This window comes from Mus pahari, chromosome 13 (assembly GCF_900095145.1).
Source record: "Mus pahari chromosome 13, PAHARI_EIJ_v1.1, whole genome shotgun sequence".
Classification (NCBI taxonomy): Eukaryota; Metazoa; Chordata; class Mammalia; order Rodentia; family Muridae; genus Mus; species Mus pahari.
In genome coordinates, this window is record NC_034602.1 from 64,707,604 (window position 1) to 64,732,332 (window position 24,729).

At 42.9% G+C, this 24,729-nt stretch overlaps 1 protein-coding gene across 1 annotated transcript in view; it reads right to left on the reverse strand.

Annotated features, from left to right (window-relative positions):
- Nucleotides 1-24,729, reverse strand: part of Scfd2 (sec1 family domain containing 2) — a 317,786-nt gene that overhangs the window by 192,290 nt on the left and 100,767 nt on the right. Inside the window, exon 5 of the mRNA XM_021210860.2 lies at nucleotides 1,731-1,980. Within this exon, the coding sequence (XP_021066519.1) occupies nucleotides 1,731-1,980 (250 nt within the window). The remainder of the gene's footprint in view (nucleotides 1-1,730; nucleotides 1,981-24,729) is intronic.

The following is a 24,729-nucleotide window of genomic DNA, read 5'->3' on the forward strand; positions in this document are numbered from 1 at the left end:
GGAGAGAGAGAGAGAGAGAGAGAGAGAGAGAGAGAGAGAGAGAGAGAGAGAGAGAAAGAAAATTTGTGCTACTTGTATGGTGTTTGTGTGTAATTGTATGTGTATGTTTTTCAGTGATGAGTTGACATATGCCAAAGTAACATACTCAGTGCCACTTCTACTAAATAATCAATACTGCTTAAAGGTTAATATTGGTAAAGAAAAAAAATGTGTGGGCAAAATTTAGAAATTCCACAATTTATTATTTTTTGATTTTTACATTTTGAACTAACAACTTTTTCCTATACCAACGTGATTTCACAGAAGTGTTTTCAAAGCACAAAAAGGCAATATCCTGAGCAAGTGCAAAGGAACTAATAAAAAAGGAACTGCGGGTGAATGAGCACCTTGAGAGCGCGAGAGAGGATTCCTAGAGCATTACTTCAGTTCCAGCAACAAGCTCTCCACATCCAGACGTTATAAAGTCTACCCAAACAACCATAACTAGAACACACACACTAGCCTTGCTGTCTGTCTGGGGAACTGCTCATTTAAACATAATTTCCAATGAAATTCTCCTAGCATCCAATTTTACTTTAAATCAAAGCTCTATTCTAAGCATTGTATAAACCATATTAAACCATTCTAAGTCAATATTTATTTCCGGTGAAATAAACACACGTAATGGCAGATAGTGCTGTACTTAACAAAACGGCAACAGACTCCACAAGTTTTACTTAAGTGGATTAGAAACCGGCAAACAGGTTCCATGCTAGGCAAGGAAACGCTTCCTGTCTGTGGAGAATGAATGAGGTTTCTATCTCATCAGGGTTTAGTCTCCACAACCAGGTACAGAAAAGGTCAGAAGTAGGCACAAAATAAAGCACACATGGACACTAAGATCTCCAGCACCATGGCATGGATCACAGAAGTCCCCACACTCCCTATGAGAGCCACAGGGGTCAAGAGGATGTATATCCTGCCTCACTTAAGCTTACCTGACAAGGGATGTCTACATATACCTAAACATGCTCGCTCGCTCGCTCTCTCCTCTCTCTCTCCTCTCTCTCCTCTCCTCTCCTCTCCTCTCCTCTCCTCTCCTCTTCTCTCTTTTCTCTCTTTTCTTCTCTCTCTCCCTCTCTCTCTCTCTCTCAAACACACACACACACACACACACACACACGTGTGTGTGTGTGTGTGTGTGTGTGTGTGTGTATGAAAAGAAACTTGGACTGCTTTAAAAGTATTTGTGCTTTATGTGTAGGCTTCAATAACTTCTAGCCATGACTTATAGCAATTAGTTTTACACAAAATGTAAATTATTGACAATGAGTTAACAGACTACATGTGAATGCTCTTACTGGAGGTGAATCATTACAGTTTCAGACAATTGTAGATTCCCCAAACTAGCACAACCTACTCTACGGGGATGCTACAATGTCATTTTGGATAGTACTAATTAAGTATAATTCAAATGAAGAATTAATATTAAATTCCTCAAAATAATATTAAATTGCTGAAAATGGCCAGTTCTAATCTTGTGACACTGTGTTAAGACCTTACAAGATAATTTTTTTCTCTGAATATTTTGCTATTTGACCGAGGCTTTGACACCAACAACTATGAATTCTGATAAGCACTTAGCAGACCATTCCACTACAGCTTCTAGAAAAGGAAGCTATGGGAAAGACAGGCTGGTCCTGCAGGTGGCTGACAGCTCCATGTATCTGCAGGGTTTGTTCCACACTCACCTGTGATCTTCTGCAGCAAAGGGGACAGCTCAGACTCCTCAGAGAGGACACAGGCCAATGCTTTCTTCACCTTTTCTTCCACTTCTCCCAGGTCTCTGTCCAGCGTGACATCTCCAGGGACAGAGTAAATGTATATGAGCAGGATCAGCAGTTCCTCAAGGTTGAGGTCCTCCCCGGTTCTCTGGCTTGAGGACTTAATCATCGGCAGCAGCTGAGTTAGCACACCAGCCATGGTTGAATCCCCGAGGCTCTGAAATGGAAGCAAGGAGAGGAAGATCTGTCAGCCCACAGGTCATAGCTTGGGATGGACGCTAGTGCCAAGGTGGCTTACAAAACCTTTATGGACTTGCTGGCCATACTCTTTAACTTTCGTGTTTATCAATACTGGACAGGATGCTGTAAGAAGTCTGGCATTAGACATTTGCTTCTGAAAAACCCATTTTATAAAATGGCAAGTGAGGTTTCAGGACCTTTGACAAAGATCTTATCGTGATTTGAGCAAACAAGATTGCTCTAAACAGTGAGCCATCTCTCCAGTATACCACATCAAATCATCATCATCATCATCATGACAACAATGGTGTTAGTTCACCCACCAACTTACTAAGTGGCACTCAGAAGAGAATTTCAGGATTCCTTCCATGTGGTAAGAGCACTGCCTCACTAGGAGTGGCCAGGGACTGCAGTCTACCAAAAACTACACACATCAACAGCACAAATCTTGCAGTTTTAGGTAAAAAGACACTAGTACTCATATTCTAATTAAAGGCAAGTTATCTGAACTTGAAACTCATATTATCCATTTATGAATGTTCCCTGAACACCTACTGTGCTCCATGATTCTAGGCCTGGGAAAAAAGGTGAACAAATTCTCTGCTCTCATAGCTCATGCCATAGGGAAACAGGGTTGAAAAGCTGAGGATGTAAATGCTGTGGTGCTGTAGCCACAGAGGGAAGCCCACAGAAGACAGGGCAGCAGGAAGGGAAACGGGGAGGCAGAACGTCAGGAATCGCATGTGTTGGCACGCGTGGCTACTCACTCTTTTACTTGCAGAAGCCATGTTAGTGAGGAGACACAGAGACCAAGAATGCTGTACAGATGCTTCCTTTAACCAGAATGAAGCGAACAGCGGAAGGTTGATACAATAAAACAGCCACCCCAAAAGAGCTCTTGGTACCACATCCACTCAAGGAAGGTCACCCCAAAGCACCAGCATCTTGGATGATAAGAAGCAGATGATGGGGGGGGCATCCCCTCTCAATAGCAGTTCCTAATAATCAGCTAAACATACAACGTGTCTACCCTGGAAGGGGCCTACGCCTTTTCCCTCAGTGCAGGAGCTGTTTAAAAATGAGTCTAAAAGGGATCAGGCAAGAGACTCATTTGTTAAAAAGCACTTGCCGGCACCTGCTCCTCAGGCCTGTCTTTCTAAGTCTCTGGTCTATGATATATGCTAGAGAGAAAAATATCTCACTAGAGACACAAACACAACTTCCATTGCATGTACCAACAAAATTATATTTAATATATGCTTCAACCATCGCGAGAAGTCAATAGTTGACTTTGACACAAAGCCAAGAACAGTGGACAGTTACAAAAATGTGAGAATTATGGGAAAACAAAAATACCCCAATGTGAAAACGTAATTCCAATTCTGACTGTCCCTTTATATAGTTCCCTAGCATCTTAGGAGATCTTCACATCCAGATGTTATGATCTGACTAGAGGACGCAGAGCAGAAGCCACACTATCCCAAGCGCTCCATTTACTTTCCTACTGAGAGCAGAAGGCAGCAAGTCATATGCTTATTGTTACCTACTCAGAAAACTATAGAGTGTTTTTAAAAAAGCAGCTTTATCATAGTTAGGCAGAAACGTTCAGAAACAACAGACCCTGAGATGATCTAAAAACCATGACACCTCAATGACAATGAACACACCCAGATCCTAATCTCTGACAGTTTTCTTTAGTTAAAACAAAACAAACAAATGAAGAAACAACCAAACAGAGACCCCAGAGACGGCTGATACCTAGGGTACAGAAGGAAAACACAGGAGGACGGGAAATCTTACAGCGCCTAAAAGACATGCAAGGAAGAAGAGGGGAAGGGGAGGAGGAAGAGCAAAGGAGGTGGGAGAGGATGAGAGGAGGAAGAGGAGGGGGAAGGAGAGAGGGGAGGAGAGGGGAAGGGAGGGGAAGGGAGGGGAGGGGACGGGAGGGGAGGGGAGAGGAGAGGAAGAAGGTGGAGGGAGGGTGGAGGAGAGGAGCTTGAGAAAAGGACTCAGGAGGCAACTGCAGTGCACTGTATTACACTGCCATAACCACTTCTCAGCTGACCACCAATGGAATAATTTTAAAAACAACATAAAGTAGTCTTTTCATATAACCTAAAGTACACAAGAAATAGCCATCAGTTCAAATTGGTGAAAATGTGACTGAACTAGGGCTGGAGGGATGCCTCAGTCAGGAAACTGCTTGCCTTGCAAACACAAGGACCCGAGTTCAACCTTAGAACCTGTTTAAAGTGGGTGGTGGGTTCTCTGAAGCTGGGGTTAGAAGTAACTGGGAGCCACCTGATGTAGATGCCAGGAACAACTTAAGTCTTCCAGAAGAGCAGCCAGCACTTTTAACCACTGAGCCATCTCTCCTGGCAATGCCTCCTTTTCCTCATGAGAGGAAAGAAAAGATTAGAGACTCCCTAGACCGAATTTTTTTAAAAGCAAAACAAACAACTTCAGCAGGAGTAGCAGGGTATGTGTGGAGGGGGTAGTATTTGAAAGGATCTGTGCCACAAGCTGTATGATCTTGGAGAAATGCTAACATTCCAAATCTAAACTTCCCCATTTATGAAATAAAAATGTCTGAATATTAGGCAGCCCCATTACACAGGCACACATTTATGTATTGCACTGTATCACACTGGCAAATCACTTCTCAGAGCACGTCAACCACTCCGCTTTACAAACGAAGTCACCCCCACAATCGGAGAGTCTTCATACAGACTCAAATGCAAGGTGATTCTGCTTTCTCGGGGCTAACTTTGCAGAACACATTTGACAGCATTTAGGATACTTCACCAGCTTGTTCTAGCAACAGAGCAGCATCTGTCATGTGACCTTCGATTCTGTTGCCACCACCCAGAGCCCTATGCTCTCCTTTCTTGGAGGACTAGTTAAGAAAGCTGGTATGGGAATAGCACATATTTTAGGAATACCTCTTTGGCAATTGCAGAGAAAGGAGGGTTAGCCTACAGATACTGAAGGCAAAACCCAGTCACGGCTTTACTGCAACCACCAGTGAAAGGCCAAAGAAACGCAAATGTTACTAAATGCTGCTATTGATGAGACAAGCACAGCCAACCACAAAATGGCTTCTTTGTAAAGTAACTGGGATTAAGTTTCCTATTCCTTTCTACACAAGTAGATCTTCTAGTAGGAGGTAGAGGACCTAAGCTGTGTCTAAGGTGACAAAGAAATTTGTTATTTCTGAGTCTGGGCTCTTGTTATTCTTGAATCAGTCCCCAGCAACTCCACAAAGGCCCTCTTAAAAAGGTATGTTGTCCTTAGAAAAGCTTGACGGTGAAGTCCAAGAGTTGCCTCTGTTCCGCTGTGAGGACTGTATTCCATATGGCAGCAGGCTGGTCCAGGCCGGCCCCACCTGCTCATCTGGGAGCAGAACCTGCAGACTCTCAACCAACCCCAACCCACTAGCAGAGAACTCTACACAACAATCCTGTCAGTCAGCAAGCGAATGCAGGTTAGAGAGAGGTGGCAATGGGAGTCTCTGAAAAGTGCTCACTCTGGCTCCACACAGTACCTGCTATAATTAAAACCAATATGTTATTTCGAATAATTTTTTCAAGGAATGTTTTCTTTTGTACAACCCAGGCAGAATGTAAAACTGTAAGAATAATTCATTGATATACACAAGTATCAACACATGTACAAATAAATACACATACCAAGTAAGTACATTATTTAATTATAAAAAATAATTTTACATAATAAAGAACAAAGCAAGACCCAGGATACAAGTGGCTCAGAGGTGAGTGGAAGGAGGAATAAGGTGTTGGCATTTGCACTGGAAACACCCAAATCCTGGTACAGGCACACACCACTGCCACCTGGGCATAAAGAGCCAGCATCCTCCTGAGGGAGGAGCCCCCTCCAGTAAGTGCTTTGTGTACACCTACCAAGACCCAAGACAGCAGGGGGGGGGCAGAATGATGCCCCACGTCCTGCAGTCTGTGGCCGTTCCCATGTGGGACAGAGGCTTTCCAGATGTGATGAAGACTGTGACGTACTTCCATCTCTGTGATCACACGCCTTATAGAAACAGCACAAAGAGGACAGTTTATCTCAGCTTACAATTGCAGAAAGATTTCAGTGTTTGAGAAAGCTAGACAGTAGGAGCAGCTCGATCCCTGGCAGCAGCCTGAGGCAAAGGCTGTTCACATCGTGGCAGACAGAAAGGAGGAACTCAGGGCAGGAAACCCTGTTCCTAGTGAGCCATCTCTGCTAAGGAGGCCTCGCCTCCCCACACTGCCTCTGTCTTCAGAATAGTCCATAAGCTGAAGAGTTCCCTCGGAAGCACAAGCCCAAAGGGGCCTTTCAGAGTCAACCCATGAGCTTTTCTGCCTGGTTGCCAAGGGAAAGGCTTTTCTGAGCAACAGTCTCTGAGGTGTAGATGCTCAGCACTCAGCAGCCTGGGCTTTCCATCTAGGAGGGCTTGCCTTTAAGAAACAGTTCCTACTCCCCAGTGCAAAGTGTGACTTCTCTGCCGTGGACTACGGCCTCGCAGTCAACTCACAGGTACACCTGCATCACCCCTGCCCACCCTGAACACAACTGTAATGTCTCTATGTCCCTCTGCTTGCCCAGTTCATGCCTTTCAAAGGCCTCTGCTCTGCTTTTGCTCTGGACTCTTGCTGTAAGTCAGGCAAAACGTAGGAAACAATAACCATGCCACAGCATGAATATTATATTTTGAGAATTTTATCTGCCAAATAGATTAGTCCATTATTTTTCAATGTGGTTTTATTCAAATGTTCAAGACATGGGAAAAATATAGGCAGATTTGCCCGAAGGTCACAGAGCTTCAAGCCCAGTTCTTACCAGGGGTTTCACTTCCATCTGAGACCTCAGGAGCCATCCTTTCGCTCTGCATTTTTGTTGGTAGTCTGGTTTCCTCAGCACCCTTCAGAATAGCCCTTAGGAAAAGCTCCTGGGCTGGAGAGACTACTCTGTGGTTTAAGAGCACCTGCTGTTCTTCCAGAAAACCCGAGTTTAGTTCCCAGCTCCCTTATCAGATGGGTCGCAACCACTTGTAACTCCAGCTTTAGTGAATGCAGTATCATCTTATGGCCTGCTCAGGCACTGACACACACACACACAAACACACACATGTGTGCATGCACAAGTCACACACAGTCACAAATACACAATATACACAGTCCCATACATATATAACTCTCTTTCACATATAGATCTCTGTCTCTCTCACACTCATATATACATAATTCTTCCTCCCCTTTTCTCTTTTACACACACACACACACACACAATCCACACATAAAACTTTTTCACACATATACAATTCTGTCTCACACACATATACAGTCCACACACATATTACTCTTTTACACATGTGTCCATCTCCCTCCCCCTCTCTCTTACGCACACACAGACACACACACGCACACACAGAGACACAGACACACAACACACACACACACACACACACACATCTTAACAAAAGGAAAACAAAAATGTTATAGCACTCTGGAAAGCTCCTGTAACCCCCATACCTCCAAACTACTTCCTCCTGGCCCGGAAAGCCAGGTCAAAGGCCTACTAGACCCACATGATCAAGTTTATCCCAGCAGCACCTGCTCTCCTGGCTCCAGTTCTCCATAGTAACCACTTTTCGTGTTGTCTCGACAAAAGCAACCCAAGGTTGTCAACATCCCTTTTAGCTTGTGGCTTTAAAGGATCTCTGTTTATCACATTGGAGAAGGCGTGTCAGCAGAAACAGACCACCCTGTGAATGTGGAAGCTTGTGTTACACGCTAGTCACACTCAGCAGACAGGAAGCCACAAGGCCAGTGAGAACCCATGGTAGTTATTACCTTCAAGGGTCCACACCTAGTGACTTGCAAACCAGGCTCTAGCTTCGAAAGCAGTGGCTCTCAACATTCTGTGACCTGTTAATACAGTTAGTCATGTTGTAGAGATGACCCCCACACACCACAAAATTATTTCTGCTGCTACTTCCTAACTATAGTTTTGCTACATATTATGATAAACCATAAGGTAAACATAATATGTAGGATATCTGATATTTGAACCCCAGAGGGGTGATGAGCCCACAGGTTGAAAACCCACTCACTGTCCTTAAAGGTTCACTTTCTTCAAAATACCACCATAAGCTGAGGTCTTGTGAAAAACCAGAGCCCATGGAGGGCAGTGTAAGGTCAAGCTCTAACACTGCAGTTCTTGAGATGAGGCAATGATCCTACATTATGTGAGGAGGACCAACCTAATCACAGGCTTTCTTAAAGGTGTCGACTTTTCCCAGCTATGCCCATTGATGAGGTGACGCAGAGAGGCAACAGTCCTGTCCCTGAAGATTGATGAGAGAAAGCTCAAGCCAATGAATACAGACAGAGGCTCTGGAAACAGAAAGAACAAGGAAACAAATCCTTCTCACACTCTCTGGAGAAGAAGACATCCCATATAACATTCAATGCTAATTCAGTACGTTCTACAGAAGGAGAAATAAATGTGTGTTTTGAAGTTTGTGGTCCTTTGCTACAGAAGCAAGAGTGCATTAATGCAAGCAGTCTGTGAGGTTGAAAATGAGAAGCTCCACATTAGAGCATGTAGCTCTCACTGAGAAAGAACAGTTGCTTGTGATAGGGTGTGAAATTTTAATTGTTTGTCCTCTCAAAAACTCATGCTAGAATTTAACCCTAACCCTAACTGCCAGTATACTTAACAGGTTTTGTTGTAAAGGCAGACAGATCCCTCAGGAATGAGATCAACCCCACAAGGTTATGTATTCACATCCTCACTCCCCAGTTGGTGAACTGCATGAGAAGGAGGAGGGGTGTCACTAGGAGATGGGCTTTTATAGTTCAGAATCTCACAGGAGTCCTTTCTCTCTCTCCGCCTGCTCTCAGCTACTGCCCTGGCACCATGTGTGTTACTCTTGCCATGGTGATAACAGACTAATCCTCTGAAACTGTAAGCAAGCCAATTAAATGCTTTCTTTCCTGAGAGTCGCCTTGGTCATGGAGTCTCTTCACAGCTGTGCTGTTTACCACCAGGCTGTCACTGATAGCTGGTCTGAAAAACAAGGGCAAGGTATACAGCTCTGTGTTGGAGCTCTGAAAACTCAGGTTTTATCTCTCACCCCGAAAACAAGAACGAAAACACAGTTTCACTTAAGGATTCCCTTGATGACATGGGGCTGGGTAACAAACACCAGCCATTTCAGTTCTAGAGACTCAAACAGGAAGTGGGGGGTAGAGGACAAGGACAATAAGGGACTTCAGCCATATTTTTAATAGTGTATATAACAAAATGAAATGATGTGTAAGCCAGTCCATCTTCTGTACAGTGATTTCTCTCTAGGAGAGGCACTTGGCAAATGTAATCCATGGATCCCATCATATAACTAGCATCTAAAAAGGGCCACTCAAAGATTTCTAGACTATAGTAGAAAGGTAAACGAAAGAATCCTGCTCAAGAGGAATCTGAACTAATTACTGGTCTTGAGTAATGTCATTGATCCTTGAAATAATGACAAAGAAATGGCAATTACTAAGGATGGAGCATTTGGCAACAACTAATCAAGTGAAGCTGGGTATGGTAGCAGACGCCTACCATTTCAGTACCCGACTCGAGGGGGAAGGAATCCAATCTAGCACCAGCCTAGGACACACAGCAATCACCAGCCCAGCCCGGGCCATACAGCAAGACTCTGTACCAAGGGGAAAACAGCAACAGTAACAACAAAATGAGCTTGGATCTTCCAGGAAAACGACTGATAAAACCTTGGCTTCTAAGCAAAACTCAAGTTTTGGAAAACATTTCTCTGCTATTGCCAGATTCTCTATTCTTACAGATTTTTCTAATAGGACCAATGGTGACATTAAAATGTGAATTTGTTTTTCCAAAATTATGCAATAAATTGTAGGAAAATTTGTAAATTCTGTAACTTTTAGTGAATCAAAGCTCCCAAAATCAGGCATGGGGAAAAAAAAAAGTCCATCCAAAATATAGGCCAATGATGTTAATGTAAACGAGAGAGAGAGAGAGAGAGAGAGAGAGAGAGAGAGAGAGAGAGAGAGAGAGACCCACAAAGAGTTCACTGATATGATTTCCAATTCTACATTATGACTTTAAGAAATCAGAACTTGCAAAGTGTAAATATGGTATCAAAAATAATATCCATAAACATCTGGAGCAGCTGTCAAGACATTCCTTCTCCAAGAATTCCTTTCTAACTAACATTCTCTCCAAACCGGCATCTGGCAGCCAGCGAACAGGACAGTGAGCCTGCTGGTTTCTGTCAGCAGAGATGTACAACTCAGAGCACAGGCCGACGCCGCTCTCACTTACTCTCTAGTTTTATTTAAAAACAGTTGCACTTGATGAAGTTGCTATCTATACTAGTATGTGATGGGATTTTTTTTTTCCCCGTGTGACAGGGGTTCTGTATTATGTAACTCTTGCTGTCCTGGAACTCACTGTGTACATTAGGCTGGCCTCAGATTCAGAGATCCACCTGTCTCTGCCTCCCAAGTGCTGGGATAAAAGGTGTACACCACCACACATGGTTGGAAACCAAAAGTTTAAAATTTTCATTTGTTACTTTAAGATTAGAAATCCAACCATGTGTGGTGGTGTACACTGGTGACAGTCAGAAGACAACCTCAGATTCATTCTTTTCTATTCTTTTCCCCTCCCCATAGCTTAAATGGTAAGCCAGCTATGGCTATGTTCTTAGAGAGAAAGGCTAAGCAATAAGATAAAAAGATGGATTTCCTGGACTAGAGTTTCTCAGATACAATGATTGACTTGAGACTCCTGCTGAAGAAATCAGGTCTGAGATGGAGCCTGGTGAGGCTTTCTCTCTAAGAAGTTTCCAAGTTGATTTCAATGATTTCAGTGTTTGTAATCCATGGATCCCATCACATAACTAGCATCTAGAAAGGGCCACTCAAAGATTTCTTTCTTTTTTGTTTTTATTTTATATATTTATTTATTTTAATGAGTACATTGTTGCTGTCTTCAGCCACACCAGAAGGGGCCATCAGATCCCATTTCCAGATGGTTATGAGCCACCATGTGGTTGCTGGGAATTGAACTCAGGACCTCTGGAAGAGCAGTAAGTGCTCTTAACCACTGAGCCATCTCTCCAGCCCCACTCAAAGATTTCTAGACTATAGTAGAAAGGTAAACTAAAGAATCCTGCTCAAGTCACTATATGACATCCTCTACTTGACTGCTAACTCTTAAAATTGATAAATGCATTAGTTTTACTCAAATTTCTCTCCCTTGCTCCTAACTCACCAACAATCTATTGGATTTCTCCATTCAGACATATAACCAGCAAATAAACTCAGTAGAACTACAGCTAAAATCTTTTCCTTATAGACTGTGTGAACCTCTGTGCCATTTCTATTTGTCCCTGTGCGTTTGCACATGGCTATCTCTTTATTTAGAATACACTTTTCCCTTTTCTCCACTACTCAAGTATTCTCTTCTCCGACATCTGGCTACCATTTGTGTTAAACAAGCCCTCACCCCTGCTCTTCTGCTCTGGATCTACACTGCTGTGTGCTGTCATCTCCACCCAGTTGACGGAGAGATTTCGACTTGTTTTGGAGTCCTCCAAATCAGTCATGAAGCTCTTACAATCCTGCACACCCCCTATCTCCTCTATACTTCAGCTACTGCCCGTGTTTCAGCTATCATTGCTTCTGACCACGATCTGACTCATTCTAGAATGAATGAATGAACGAACAAACAAACAAACAAATAAATAAATCCACTTAAACTTACTTGATCTTAGTTAATGGCAGGCATGCCTTCTACCTTTTTGGCCTATTAACTCCTCAGTCCCATCCATCGTAATTCTCTTCCCACACATTGTGGTTAAACCTTCTGCACCATTTCCATTTGTCCCCGTGATTGCACACATGTTTCTCTCTGTAAAGAATGTACTTTCCCTTCCCACCCTTCGTCTCAGACTTCTCTAACCTCTGGTTTTGAGTTAAATGTGATCAGATTTTGATCCCAGAGAAGCTATTATATCTTCTTAGGTCTTTTTACCCAGAATTCCATTACTCATATCCAATTCCCTTCTAAGAGAAAAAAATAAACCATAACTAATCATACAATTATAGAGTATCTTACTCCTCCCAACTGCTCTATATGTCTCTGTCTGTACACATTTATGTGCTGGCGCATGGGCACTAGGATGCAACAAGCAGACACCGTCGTCTTCCTCAATCACTCCCGTCCTTTGCTTGCTTTTCTTTTTTGGAACAGGTGTCTCACTTAACTTGGAGGCTGCTGATTGGCCAGACTGACTAACTAGCAAACCTCTAGGGATGCTACTGTTTCTGCCTCCCCAGTAGTGGGATTACAAGAATGGCCAGCTTTGCACATGCATCATGGGGATCCGAACTCAAATCCTCATGCTTGTACCCTCCCGGCAGCCCTGAACTGGGATCTGACCCACAGTTGTCAGCACATCTTTCTTCTCCAGTGCTTCCTGGTCAGGACAGAGCAAAGTTTGTGGAAAAGGGGAATCTAGACCCTTGGGATAGGGAACATTGTACCAATGATGTCAGCTAAAACGAAGTGTCCAACTCATGAGATAATAGATAAACCATAAACGTAAAAGCAGCAGATGGCTGTAACCCTGCAAAGCTGATAGGCTGACCTACAGCTCCTTACAGCCCTTTGGCAAGGTACATGACTAGCTACAGAACCGCAATCAAGGTCGTTCCAGCCACAACCGTTAAGCCAGACTGTAACTATGCCATGCTTACCTCACTTCCTAGCACTAGTTACAGACAGACAGTATCATACAAAAGTCCCTCAGACATAAGACAGAACTGGTCTCGGGTTCTATCCCACTGCAGCATACAGCATGTGCCATACAAACAGCACAGTGTTCTGTGTGTCAAGTCAGCTAGAGGACTCAGTATGTGAAGGCGCTTGGCTCCCAAGCCTGATGGCCCAAGACTGCTGATCCCTTGAACCTACGTGGGAAAAGGAGAAAACTGATTCCTATGAGGTGTGCCCTGCTCTCTGCAAGTATGCCACAGCACATGCTCTCTCTCTCTCTCTCTCTCTCTCTCTCTCTCTCTCTCCCTGTGTGTGTGTGTGTGTCCCTGTCTCCCTGTCTCTGTCTGTCTGTCTGTCTGTCTGTCTGTCTGTCTGTCTGTCTCTCTCTCCCTCCCTCCCTCCCTCCCTCCCTCTTTTCCTCCTTCCCTTCCTCCCCTTTCTTTTCTTCATCTCTCTCTGTCTCTCCCTGTCTTTCTCTTTCTACGCATCTCTCATACACATCACAATGAATAAATAAAATGAAATAAACAATGCAATACACTGAAGAGATATGCACAGAAAGGAACAGGATTCTGAAGTCAGAAAGCAGGAGAGCAACAGTCTCCAACAGCAGCCGATTTCAATGTGGTAGACTGGGACTGTGGCCCGGGCTTGGGATGGGAAGTAGCAGGATGAGAGTCATACCAACGAGGCAAACGTTGTCTGGACAGGCTCAGTGCTCTCAGGCAGGGAAACAGAAGGATGGTAAGGGATGAAGCAGAAAGAGCAGACCCCTCAGGACTGCTTAGCCAGCTGCTGGCTAGAACTTCTGCTTTTCTTCTGAGATAGAATTCCCAGGGATCTTGAGTAGAGAATTGCTGTGATCTGATCTGTTTTCAAGAGTATCACTCAGGGTGTAGTGACAAGAACAGAGCATGGAGAGATGGGAAGAAGCAGGAAGATGGGGAATAAGTCAAGACTGCAAATGAGAAACACTGAGGCTTGAGCCAAGGCAAGAGCACTGTCGCTACCAGACTGGGAGACCCCGTGCCGCTCGTGCCAGCCCAGGGTGCTGATGGGCTGATACGTGGAGAAGGCTTCAGAATTATTTTAAGATGTTTACACAACAGATCATAGAAAGAGGTGGTTCAGAGGGAATGGCAGACAGGAAAGGATGTTTAGAGAGGGAGACATTTAAGTCCAGGATTACAAAACTAACAGAATAAGCAACAGAAAGCCAGCTGCAATACACAGAAGATGCAAGCAGTGGAGACTGGGGATCTCACAGCATGGGTGTTTGCCTAAACTTAATCTCTATTTGGGAAACTTGGAACTAATTGGCTTTCCGGGCCTGCAGAAAGGATGACTCTGAGGGACTGAGAAATAGTGTTGTCTTCATGGCTGTAAAGATAAGTTCCACAAACTTTTTCTTCTATTTAAGCTGAGCATGGTGACATACACCTTTAGTTCCCCATACTGCACAGGAGGCAGATAAAGGAGGGTCTCTCTAAGTCTAAGGTTACATAGAGTTCTAGGGCAGCCAGGGGAGACATCGTGAGATCCTGCCTCAAAAAATAAAACAACAACTCGTCCCAAAATATGCCCCCAAGGAAAATCTAAGGTAGTCTAACTCAACAGAGCAGTGAGAAAGAGTGATCCATATTATAAAGCAAGGTTACATCTCAGAACATAACGCTGTATAAAAAGTCAGAAACGTAACACTGTATTATCCCCTTTATGTAAATTGCAGAGTCCATGGGAAAGTAACCTGTTTTTAGCAGTCCCTTCCCCATGATAAGAAGGAGGTCAGGCAGACAGGCAGGCCTTCTAGGACTGCTGATGATCTTCCAGGCCGATCAGGCAGACAGGCCCGCCTTCTAGGACTGCTGATAATCCTTCAGGCCGATCTGGGTAGTGATTATGCAGCTGGCTTTGCTTAGTAAAAATTCATCGAGCTGTACATTTCAATATTATATTTTACCTCAATACCTTTTTAAAATGCCATTACACCCGGCCACACTTCCTGCATCCTAGGAAGAACAGAGCCATCCACTTAGAGTTCTTGTTACAAATTAGCATTTATCCAAAGCAAGAGCGAGGAAACATAAAACCTTTATAGGTTTCAGCAAGTAACCTCACTGGGACACTCGTCCCTTTGGCTAAGGGGACAGGGGGAAGGTGCTGATCTGGGGGAAAGATGGGAAGAACAACTTCAATGGCTGTCCACTTAAAACACACAGCTGTTGGGGGTGGGGTAGGGAGACAGGTTTTTGTAATGTTTTCTCCATCTCTTGGGAAATGATGTGACACTGGGCTTTGGACAGAGCTGGCCGATTAAGCGGCTGTTTCCTGTAAACAGGCCAGTAGGGCCTTAAGTTGCATGAAATGAGGGGCAAGTGACTTCTGAGAGCACCACAGAGCACCACGGGGAGTTGGGAAGTGTGCGGTCAACAACACCCCCAGCCATTTGTCTCTATCTGGCCACCTTTAATGATTTATGAGCTCTGTGTCCTGTTAGCATCAATCTGTTACCATGGTGGAGCAGTCTTAGAACTGGAGTTTTTAAAATGCAACTATCCGTGACCTAAATTTCCTGCTGGTACTGTTGGCCCCAGGTTAGGCCTGCTTGTCTATCATCAAGGGAACCAATATAAATAATAAAAACAGGTCAGGGCTGAGCTTTCCAAATCCTCACTAAGAAAAAATAAATCACACTCCTGCGATGGGTACCAACTCAGTGTGTCCATGCTTGGCTTGCACTATTGGTGCAGTTATAAAATATCCCACAGTATGACTACACAGTGTAAAGCCTATTTAATTTCCTTCTTTTCTTTGCTTGCCTTTCAATTTTTTTCTTTTACTTTTTTTCTTTTCCTCTTTTATTTTATGTGTATGGGTGTTTTGTTTGCATGTATCTGTATACCATGTCAATGTAGTACCCACAGAGGCCAAAGGGGGCCATTGCATCTCTCAAGGTTGGAGTTACAGATATTTGTGAGCCTCCGTGTAGGCGCTCAGAATCAAACTAGGGTCAGTACTCTTAACCGCTGAGTCATCTCTCCGTGGCCTTGCTTGCTTTTTAATCTGGCCATGCAACAATCCCATAACTCTTCCTGAGTAGCAGAAATGATATGAGTTTTAGTTTTGACCACTAAAGAGATATTTGAAAACATAAAAACATAAATGTTAGCTATTCTCAGGGCAGAGCTGAGAGGTCAAATGCCTGGATGGAAATAGCTGTGAAAAGGGGCGGAGACAACAGGAATGGCTGTGAAAAGGGGCAGTGGAAAGGCCATTACCTTGATTACTGTTTGAATACATCTCACAGCCCACACTAGAAGTAAGGAGACTGGCCCTTCAGTGGCTGGGTCTGAGGTTCCTGTAGGAGAGTGACTTCTCAGTAACAGAGCACTGCTCCTCACGGTCACCTTATCCAGTGTGAGGACGAGGTCTTGGTGTCTTCTAGCAACAGTGTGGTCAGTAGTACTGTAGACTACATCAGCGTAAGAAATGGTTTTGGGATGTTCCCTACTGAATGACAGAGGCAGTGAACCATGAAGTCAGTGGACGTGCCTGGCTCTCTGCTCTCCACTCTTTGCTTCTCCGTTCTCTTCTTGGATTCAGCACATCAAGTAATTTCTCTTTTAAGACTGTCTAGAAGGCTGAACTCTTCCAAGAGAAAACTACATTTAAAAACAGAAATAACCTGAGAGGAAGCAAGGCCTCCTCAGTGGCTGGGTTTCTGATTTAATGGTAGCTGCAAAGCACTTTGGCATCGAAAATATTTCTAGTTTCTTTAAATTAGATTTTACAGAAATTAACTAATATTAACTAATATTCTCCTATTTTTGTTTGTTTTTTTAAATTATGATTATTATTTATTACATGTAAGTACACTGTAGCTGTCTTCAGACACTCCAGAAGAGGACATTGGGTCTCATTACAGATGGTTGTGAGCCACCATGTGGTTGTTGGGAATTGAACTCAGGACCTTCGGAAGAGCAGTCAGTGCTCTTAACCGCTGAGCCATCTCTCCAGCCCCCTTATTCTCCTATTTTTAAAGTACACTGGTATAAATTTAGATGGTAGATTTCCTATTTTCGTAAAAGAATGGCACAAAAAGCTATAATTTAAGCTATTGTAAAGCATTTAAATCTCAGGTCTCAAGTCCTTGTACAGTACCCCACACCTCACCAGGCTCTGATGGAAAGTCAATAAGATGAGCCCTCAACTTTAAAGTATGTGTGTTTGCTTTAGCCCTGCCTTTATTACTACGTTTATTACCTTCCTCTCCGAAGAGAGGCTTCTGTTTAGAAGGGGCTGGTGAACTGGACATATTTACACACTCTTAGTGATTTCCCTGCCCGCAACTCTCCAATTCCTAGACAAGACCTGGCTGTCCGTTAATGGAATGCCTGAGCCAATGAGGTGCTATCCTGCCACATCCCAGCACTGCCAACTCCTTCAGGCTGCCTCGGGGACAGCTTTGACAGGAGTGTATAACAGCCAGCATAGTGCAAACCAAGAAGCACATTGCCTATGTCTAACCCAACTCGTCCCATGAAGCTGCTGGCTTTATTCATAGCCATGTAGAGACACCAGAAGATACAGCTAAGGAAAAGATAGTTAAAGATTCTTGTGACAAACACTGAGACCATGGGGAGGCAGGCGCAATCTTGATGATAAATTCTCAACACAGCCTCTGCCCCTGCAAATAGCTGTAACAGCAACATGAAGAGTCTCTTCGCATCCCCTTCATGGCTGAACAGCTAGAGGCAGTCTCTTTCCTTTAAAGGTACCTCCCTCTATTTTCTTTGAAGTATTTCCATATAAATTTTGCCATAGACTCTATTTCCTAAAAAATTGAGAAAAGATACAGTGAGAGGCCACAAAGGTGAATTAAATAAGAAGAATGCCAGGACCCCAGAACTATTTTATTTATAGTTGTTTATTGTTATAAGATTTCTTCTTAGAACTACTTTTGCTGTATCTTGTAAATTTTATTATGTTGTTTGCTCAATTTTGTTTCTCTCAAAATGTTTTTTTCTTACCCATTAATTGTTCAGGAGCATATTGTCTAATTTCCACATATTTGTTAATTTTCCAAAACGTCTTCTGTTATTGATTGTCATGCCATTATGACTTCAATCTTTTAAATGTTATTCAGATTTTCTTTGTGGCCTTTTAAGTGACTTATCCAGTTGAGCCAGCATTCCAGTTCTAAAATATAGTCTCATTGGAGTTCCAGAATTTAAAAACTAGAGAAGAAACATATTGGATAAGATAATGGATGTTAAGTGTCCAGGACTGGTTTAAAGCATTAATCAAGAGATACATGATACACAATATATACCAAGCAGGGTGAATGTAAAACAACAACAACAACAAAAATCCAGAATTAAACATTATAAAACTAAAAAATTCATTAAAAGTAAAAACAGGTGGAGAAAGCAGAGAAAGAAAGGATCATACACACAAAGGCAACTTATAACAGTCATCACACACAAGGAAATCAGCATCATAATAGATGACAATGTCTCAACAACAGCAGAAGGACACAGTAGGATCAACAGCCAGTAGACTGGGAAGATGGCTCAGAAGATAAAGCATTTGCTGAACAAGTGTGTGGGCCAAAGCTCACCCATGCAAATCCAGATGTGGAAGCATGTATTTGTAATCCCTCACTCCTGTAACATGATGAGGGGTGAGAGTAGGAGGACCCATAACAGCACATAAGCCAGATAGTTTGCTGTATGAACAACTGAGATCCTGGCTCAAACAGGGTGAAAGGTATGGCTAGTACCCAAGCTTGTCCTGGAACTTCCACACACGTCCCATGGCATACAGGACACACACACCAAGAGAAGTCCTGGAACTTCCACACACGTCCCATGGCATACAGGACANGGACACACACACCAAGAGAAGTCCTGGAACTTCCACACACGTCCCATGGCATACAGGACACACACACCAAGAGAAGTCCTGGAACTTCCACACACATCCCATGGCATACAGGACACACACACCAAGAGAAGTCCTGGAACTTCCACACACGTCCCATGGCATACAGGACACACACACCAAAAGAAGTCCTGGAACTTCCATACACGTCCCATGGCATACATGACACACACACCAAGAGAACTGTCAAGGCAGTTGTTATCTTTGAGTCCTTAGCTTCTCCTGTAATGCTAAGTATATCCTAACATACACTGAAAATACTGGTCGAATAAACCAACTATATTCCCCATATCCACTTCAATCAAATGACTAAACCAGACAAGTGGAAAAATAAAATGAAACTCATATTAATGAAGTCTGAAATTGTTTTATTTCCTCGGTTTGTAAGAGTTCTGGGAGTTAGATGGCAGTGTACAGTAAGTTCACGACAAAGTTAGAAACATCTGCTGACATGAAACAGTGAGTCCCCACAACCCCGTCTCACCCTCTGTCCTCTGTCAAAAGAAGTGCCTTTTATTCGGTAAAGTTAGCATGCAGAGCTTTGTGCATAATAAAGATTCCTATCAGTCATACAAATACTACTGCCTGTGCAGCTCAATACACACAACCACTGTGCATATTTGCTACAGACCATGTTGACTACAGACAGGCTTAGCTGCAATTTCAATATACTCTGGTGTTTCATATTCTACTGACGACAGATAAAACCTCCCCCCACAACAGGGGCAGCATATTTTAGCCATCTCCATGGAATTCCATTGGAGTTTGAATGAAATATAGAAACGCACAAGGTGCTCAAACAAACAGAAACATATAAATCACTTTTAGAGTTAATAACTTTTCTATCTAAGAGAAAATATTATTAGAAAATAAATCAATTCTATTTCTTAAAACCATGTAATAAGATAGGTTTTAGCTTGCTTCAAATTTTTGAGTTTCCTTTCTTTAGAGATGAAAAATACTAGATGTACAAATTCACTAAATACAAAACTAATGTTTTCCAAATTTATTTTCCCTTGTATGTTTTGTACAATACGGATCAGTGTTTTAACATGAAAGTAATCTGGTGAGTTTGTACACCTATGTACTAATGACTATTTCATTTTCTCCAGGCTCTATGAAATCAGTCCTATGCTGACTGAACACGTGCCATAAACAGGATTCTTGTTAGTTTGTCTATGTTTGTCTTCCTCCCCTTTCAGAACACATGAAAGGAGAAAGAGATCAATGACTGGTCAGAACACTGACCTCGTTCACTTTGCTCCCATGGATGGTGTAATCACAGCCTGCCGAAGCACTTAACCAGTATGTAAGGTACTGCTGCTCCTGGTGACTCGGATTTGTCACTTCGGCTTTCTCATTATTAAATGGGAGCACTACCTTAGAAGACTTAAAGGCCTCTCTAGCTCTTGTTTTACAGTCCTGCAGCATTCTAGAGTCCTTGTAGCCTCTAAGCTCTGACATCTTCCTTTGGTCACTAAGTACCTAACAATGGAGCCCTGTTTTCTCTACTGTCCTCTGTTCATGTCTCTGCACAGCATTTACCTACCTACCCCCTTCTGATTCTTCTGCCACTGAAATGTCACCTTTGTGTTCATTTACAGAGCAGGATTGCTCAGAGGGGAATGAACCACTAGTGCAGAAGTAACTAAATACACCATAGTGAAAAGGTGGTATCTTGGGGCAGGAGAAATGCCTCAGAAGTTAGGGACACATATTGTTCTTGAAGAGGACCCAAGTTCATGAACCCATGAACCCATGCTGGGTGGCTCACAGACACCTGTAGCTCCAGCTCTAGGGAGATCCAATGGTTCTCAGCTCTCAAGCAGCTGTAATGATGGGCACATATTCACACATAGAACCTTATGCATACACATAAGTAATAATAAATCTAAATATAAAAAGTGTTATTTAATATTTAAACTTAAATTAAATAAAAACATGCTTACTTATAAACATCTTTCAAAAATTTACAACTTGCCGGGTGGTGGTGGCGCACACCTTTAATCCCAGCACTTGGGAGGCAGAGGCAGGCGGATTTATGAGTTTGAGGCCAGCCTGGTCTATAAAGTGAGTTCCAGGACAGCCAGGGCTATACAGAGAAACCCTGTCTTTAAAAAAACCAACAAAAAATTAATTAATTAATTAATTAATTAAAAATATATAACTTAAAGGGTAAGCAAAATATATTTTGTCTAAAAATATTGGATAGGTTTTTGTTGTTTTTGTTTATTGTATTCTAATTAGAAATCTAATTAGGTTCAGACAACGTCCTGAAATTTTTTATTTTTGTGAAGTGACAAAATACAGTACATAGCTGAAGAAGCACTGCTCAATCTCTCCTTAAGCCTCCTGTAGCACTACAGATCAGCTCTGAACTGATGAGACATCTTGGGAAGGAAATGTGACTGTCACTTTAGCCAGTACACCAGCAAGGCAGTACAGAATTGCTGTCACACCCATCACCCTCTGGTCCCCTCTGCTTCCTACAATAAGTGAGTGAGTCAGGACTTCACTATGCAGAAGGAATGACCTCCACGGGAAGCAGGTAGGCACTGGAGAGACAAAGCTTCTTCCGAATAGACCCCTACTCGGAAGGCTCTGGCATTTGGGAAGGCCAGACAGAACTATAGCTGATCAACTTAATGAAATCAAATGGACATCTATCTCTTATCTGTCCCCCACCACCACTCTTTGTTTTTAAAACCTGTCTCGCCTAGGTGTGAAATCTTAGGCTGCAGCAATCCTCCTGCCTCACCCTCTCAAGCAGCTGTGACTATGGCCCTTGCCACATGCCAGCTTTCCTGTTACTTTGTTGCCAGTTCTTCCTCCCTTTGATTGCACCCATTAATTCTCATATTTGCTGGTTTAACAAGTGCATATCCAAGCACTATACGCTGGATAAAGAGGCTTATCTGGTAAGTGGACACTGTCTACTTCCTTTCACAGATAAGAGACAAGTGCAGACAGTAACATATATATCATATAGAACAGTAACAGTTATAAAATATAACAGTAATATATAAACAGTTGCAAAACAAAGAGTTAGTCAGAGATAATAGACAGCATTCCTAGAGTCACAGAGTTTGGGACAAATGGTGCAGGCTGGCATGTCAGGCTAAGAAAGCTTCTGAGAGGAAACCAAGACCATGCAGAAGCTTGCAGAGGAGGTAGGAAAGGATCAAAGGTTTCTTTTTGGGAAGCCGAATAAAATATTTTCTGAAACTTGAGAAATGAAAACTAACATTTAGCAGGATTATGAGAAGAACATGATTTCTTCCTTGTAAAGTTTCCATCCTCTTTACATTCTGGCTCTTAAGATGGCAAAGACTATTTAGGGGCTGTCTGATAACACCTCTAAGAAGAAAGCTTCACTAGTTTCTATCTCTGCACCCACGTGTGATCTACAAGTATGTTAGCTGACCCAGCCCTCATGTCTATATGACAGTGCAGCCCAGAGCATTAATGTGAAATGCAAACATCGCACCAAGGACTGACTTGGTTCATCGCATCTGCATTGCCAATGTAACAAATGCTTTTTGAAGATTGTGAAATTAGCTAAAGGTGACCTGCTAATGGTTTGAATGTGAAATGTCCCCAACAGGTTCAGATAAGGTTAGGTGGCACCCGGATTATGGTGCTGTTTTGGGAGGTTGTGAATACTTTTGGACATGGGAGTTAGCCATCAAAGAAGCTCTAAGGAAAGACTAAAGGGTTATGCAACCCTAGTTTGGGTTAGAGGCCTTTGCTTCCGGACAGCCATAATGCAACATGCCGCCATACACTCCTTTATTACTTTAATAGATAACAACTCCTTAAGCTTTGCATATAGACACCCAACAGAAAAGAAGATTGTATTTCCCAGCATGCATTGCAACTTGGTATGGCCATGTAAACTAACGTCTGGTTAGCGGGACAGTCAGTTAAAGTGCTGTGTACAACTTGGAATCATCATCTTAAGGGAATATGGTATAGTTACAATTTCTCTCTGTACCTATTTGGGATCTCTAGAATAAGAAAATTTCTTGCAAATCAGACTAGCTATGTAGGTCACAAAATGTGAATAGTATCTATATGAAAACAACGGTACTCAGAGTGCTACCACCAAGAAACTAGATTGCTATTCTCTCTAGACTACAAAGAGTGTTGAAATATGAAAGAAAATGACTTTTCATCTTTCTTGTGTCTACTTTATGACAGCAGCCTGAGATCGACTCAGCCAAGTGACCATCATCTGCTCTGTATCCAGAGGCTTTTCTGGACAGCTGCTAGATTCCTTGTGAGTCGCCTTATTGCTTTAGGTAGCAACAAGCATGATTTTGACTGGAATAATATTTTACACAAAAAAATTACTTGCTTGGCATTCTTGAAAATGCTGGTCCCAAGAGGAAACTAAGAGACTATAAACATTATAAAACTCCCAACTAATGTGAATGACAGTTACCTATATAGTTAGCCACCTAATTTCAAGTGCCCTTTCATCCTTTCAGCATATTAGCTCAGAATAGAGCTTGGTGACACTGACCCTTTGGGAGCATTGGGAAGTGGAAGTCATTTTGGCTGGCATAGAGGATGAGGAGCCTAACAGCAATTTTTAGCGTTGGAGTAGAAGGTGGGCCCACAGCACTACATGCCCTTCAGCGCCCAACACAATCTTGAACAAAAACTATGTAGTACAAAACACTGACTGCATCTCTCCAGGAGGGCAGGCAGTGAGGCTGTCTTCACTCAGAAGAATCCTCCACATACCCAAATCAACAATGGCAAAGCACTGAGGATGCCTCTGTAAAAGCCCATTCACCGTCTGAAATAAAATGGAATCACCCCAATATATTATTTTAAGTCACTATTTTGGAGTAATGAAAGGCACAGGCTTGCACACACGAGCACATACACACCCTACTATTTGAATTATTTCAATTTAACTGTGATTACGATCTATAACTGAGATTACCAGGCTTTCTTAATTAAACTTCTTTCTAAGGTTAATCCACAACAAATGAACAGTTTTCAAAATAAAAGCATTATATAAAGAGTTTAATAAAACTGGCTCCAAGTTAATTAAGTTTATTTTCCTTCAGTGATATCCTGACCTCCTTCAAACACAGCATGAGCAGCTCTGGGAAGGCACAAAACTGCAAAGCAGCTACTAACACAAAAACATCAATCGTGAGACGGTGCTAGACAATAAGTTCAAGTTCACAAGGTGGGACTCCTCCACGGTCAGCATTTCCCACCCTTTGTTCTAGTGGAGATCATGAGTGTTTAACTTAGTGCTGATTACATGCCAGGCTCGTTATATACAACACACACACACACACACACACACACACACACACGCACACACACACGCACACACGCGTGCACACATGCGCACACACACATGCACACATGCACGCACACACACATGCACACGCACACACACATGCACACGCACACACATGCACATGCACACACGCGCGCACACGTACACGTGAACACACACATCTCATTTGATCTTTACTCCTCCCTGCCTACAAGTGGCTCTATGGTTCTCCCACTTTGCAGTCTGAGTTCCCTCCCTCCAGCCCCCACCTGACTCCCCCACAAGTCCTTCCTCACTGACTCACCCACATCTTCCCCATCAGCTTTGTCCTCAGCCTCCAACCCCACTCTCCTCCATGTGGCTCTTTCCTAGTTATCACAGTTCATCCTGAAGTTCCCTCTGCAGCTTTCTCTTTACAATACCTCACCAGTTTCTCGAAAGATAGACTCCATCTCCGTCATGCACAGATCCCTACAGAGCCCAGCAGAGACTCTTACACAAGGGGCAAGCCGAGCAGAAGTTTGTTGAACTAACATTATTAATATGGGTTTGCAGGGGTTGGGGAGGAAGAATATAGCAACACTTTGAAAACAATAGAAAAGTTGTGAATAAAAAGCTACAAGTAATTATTCTGTATCTGCAGAAGAGAAAGGAAGTGATCTCAGA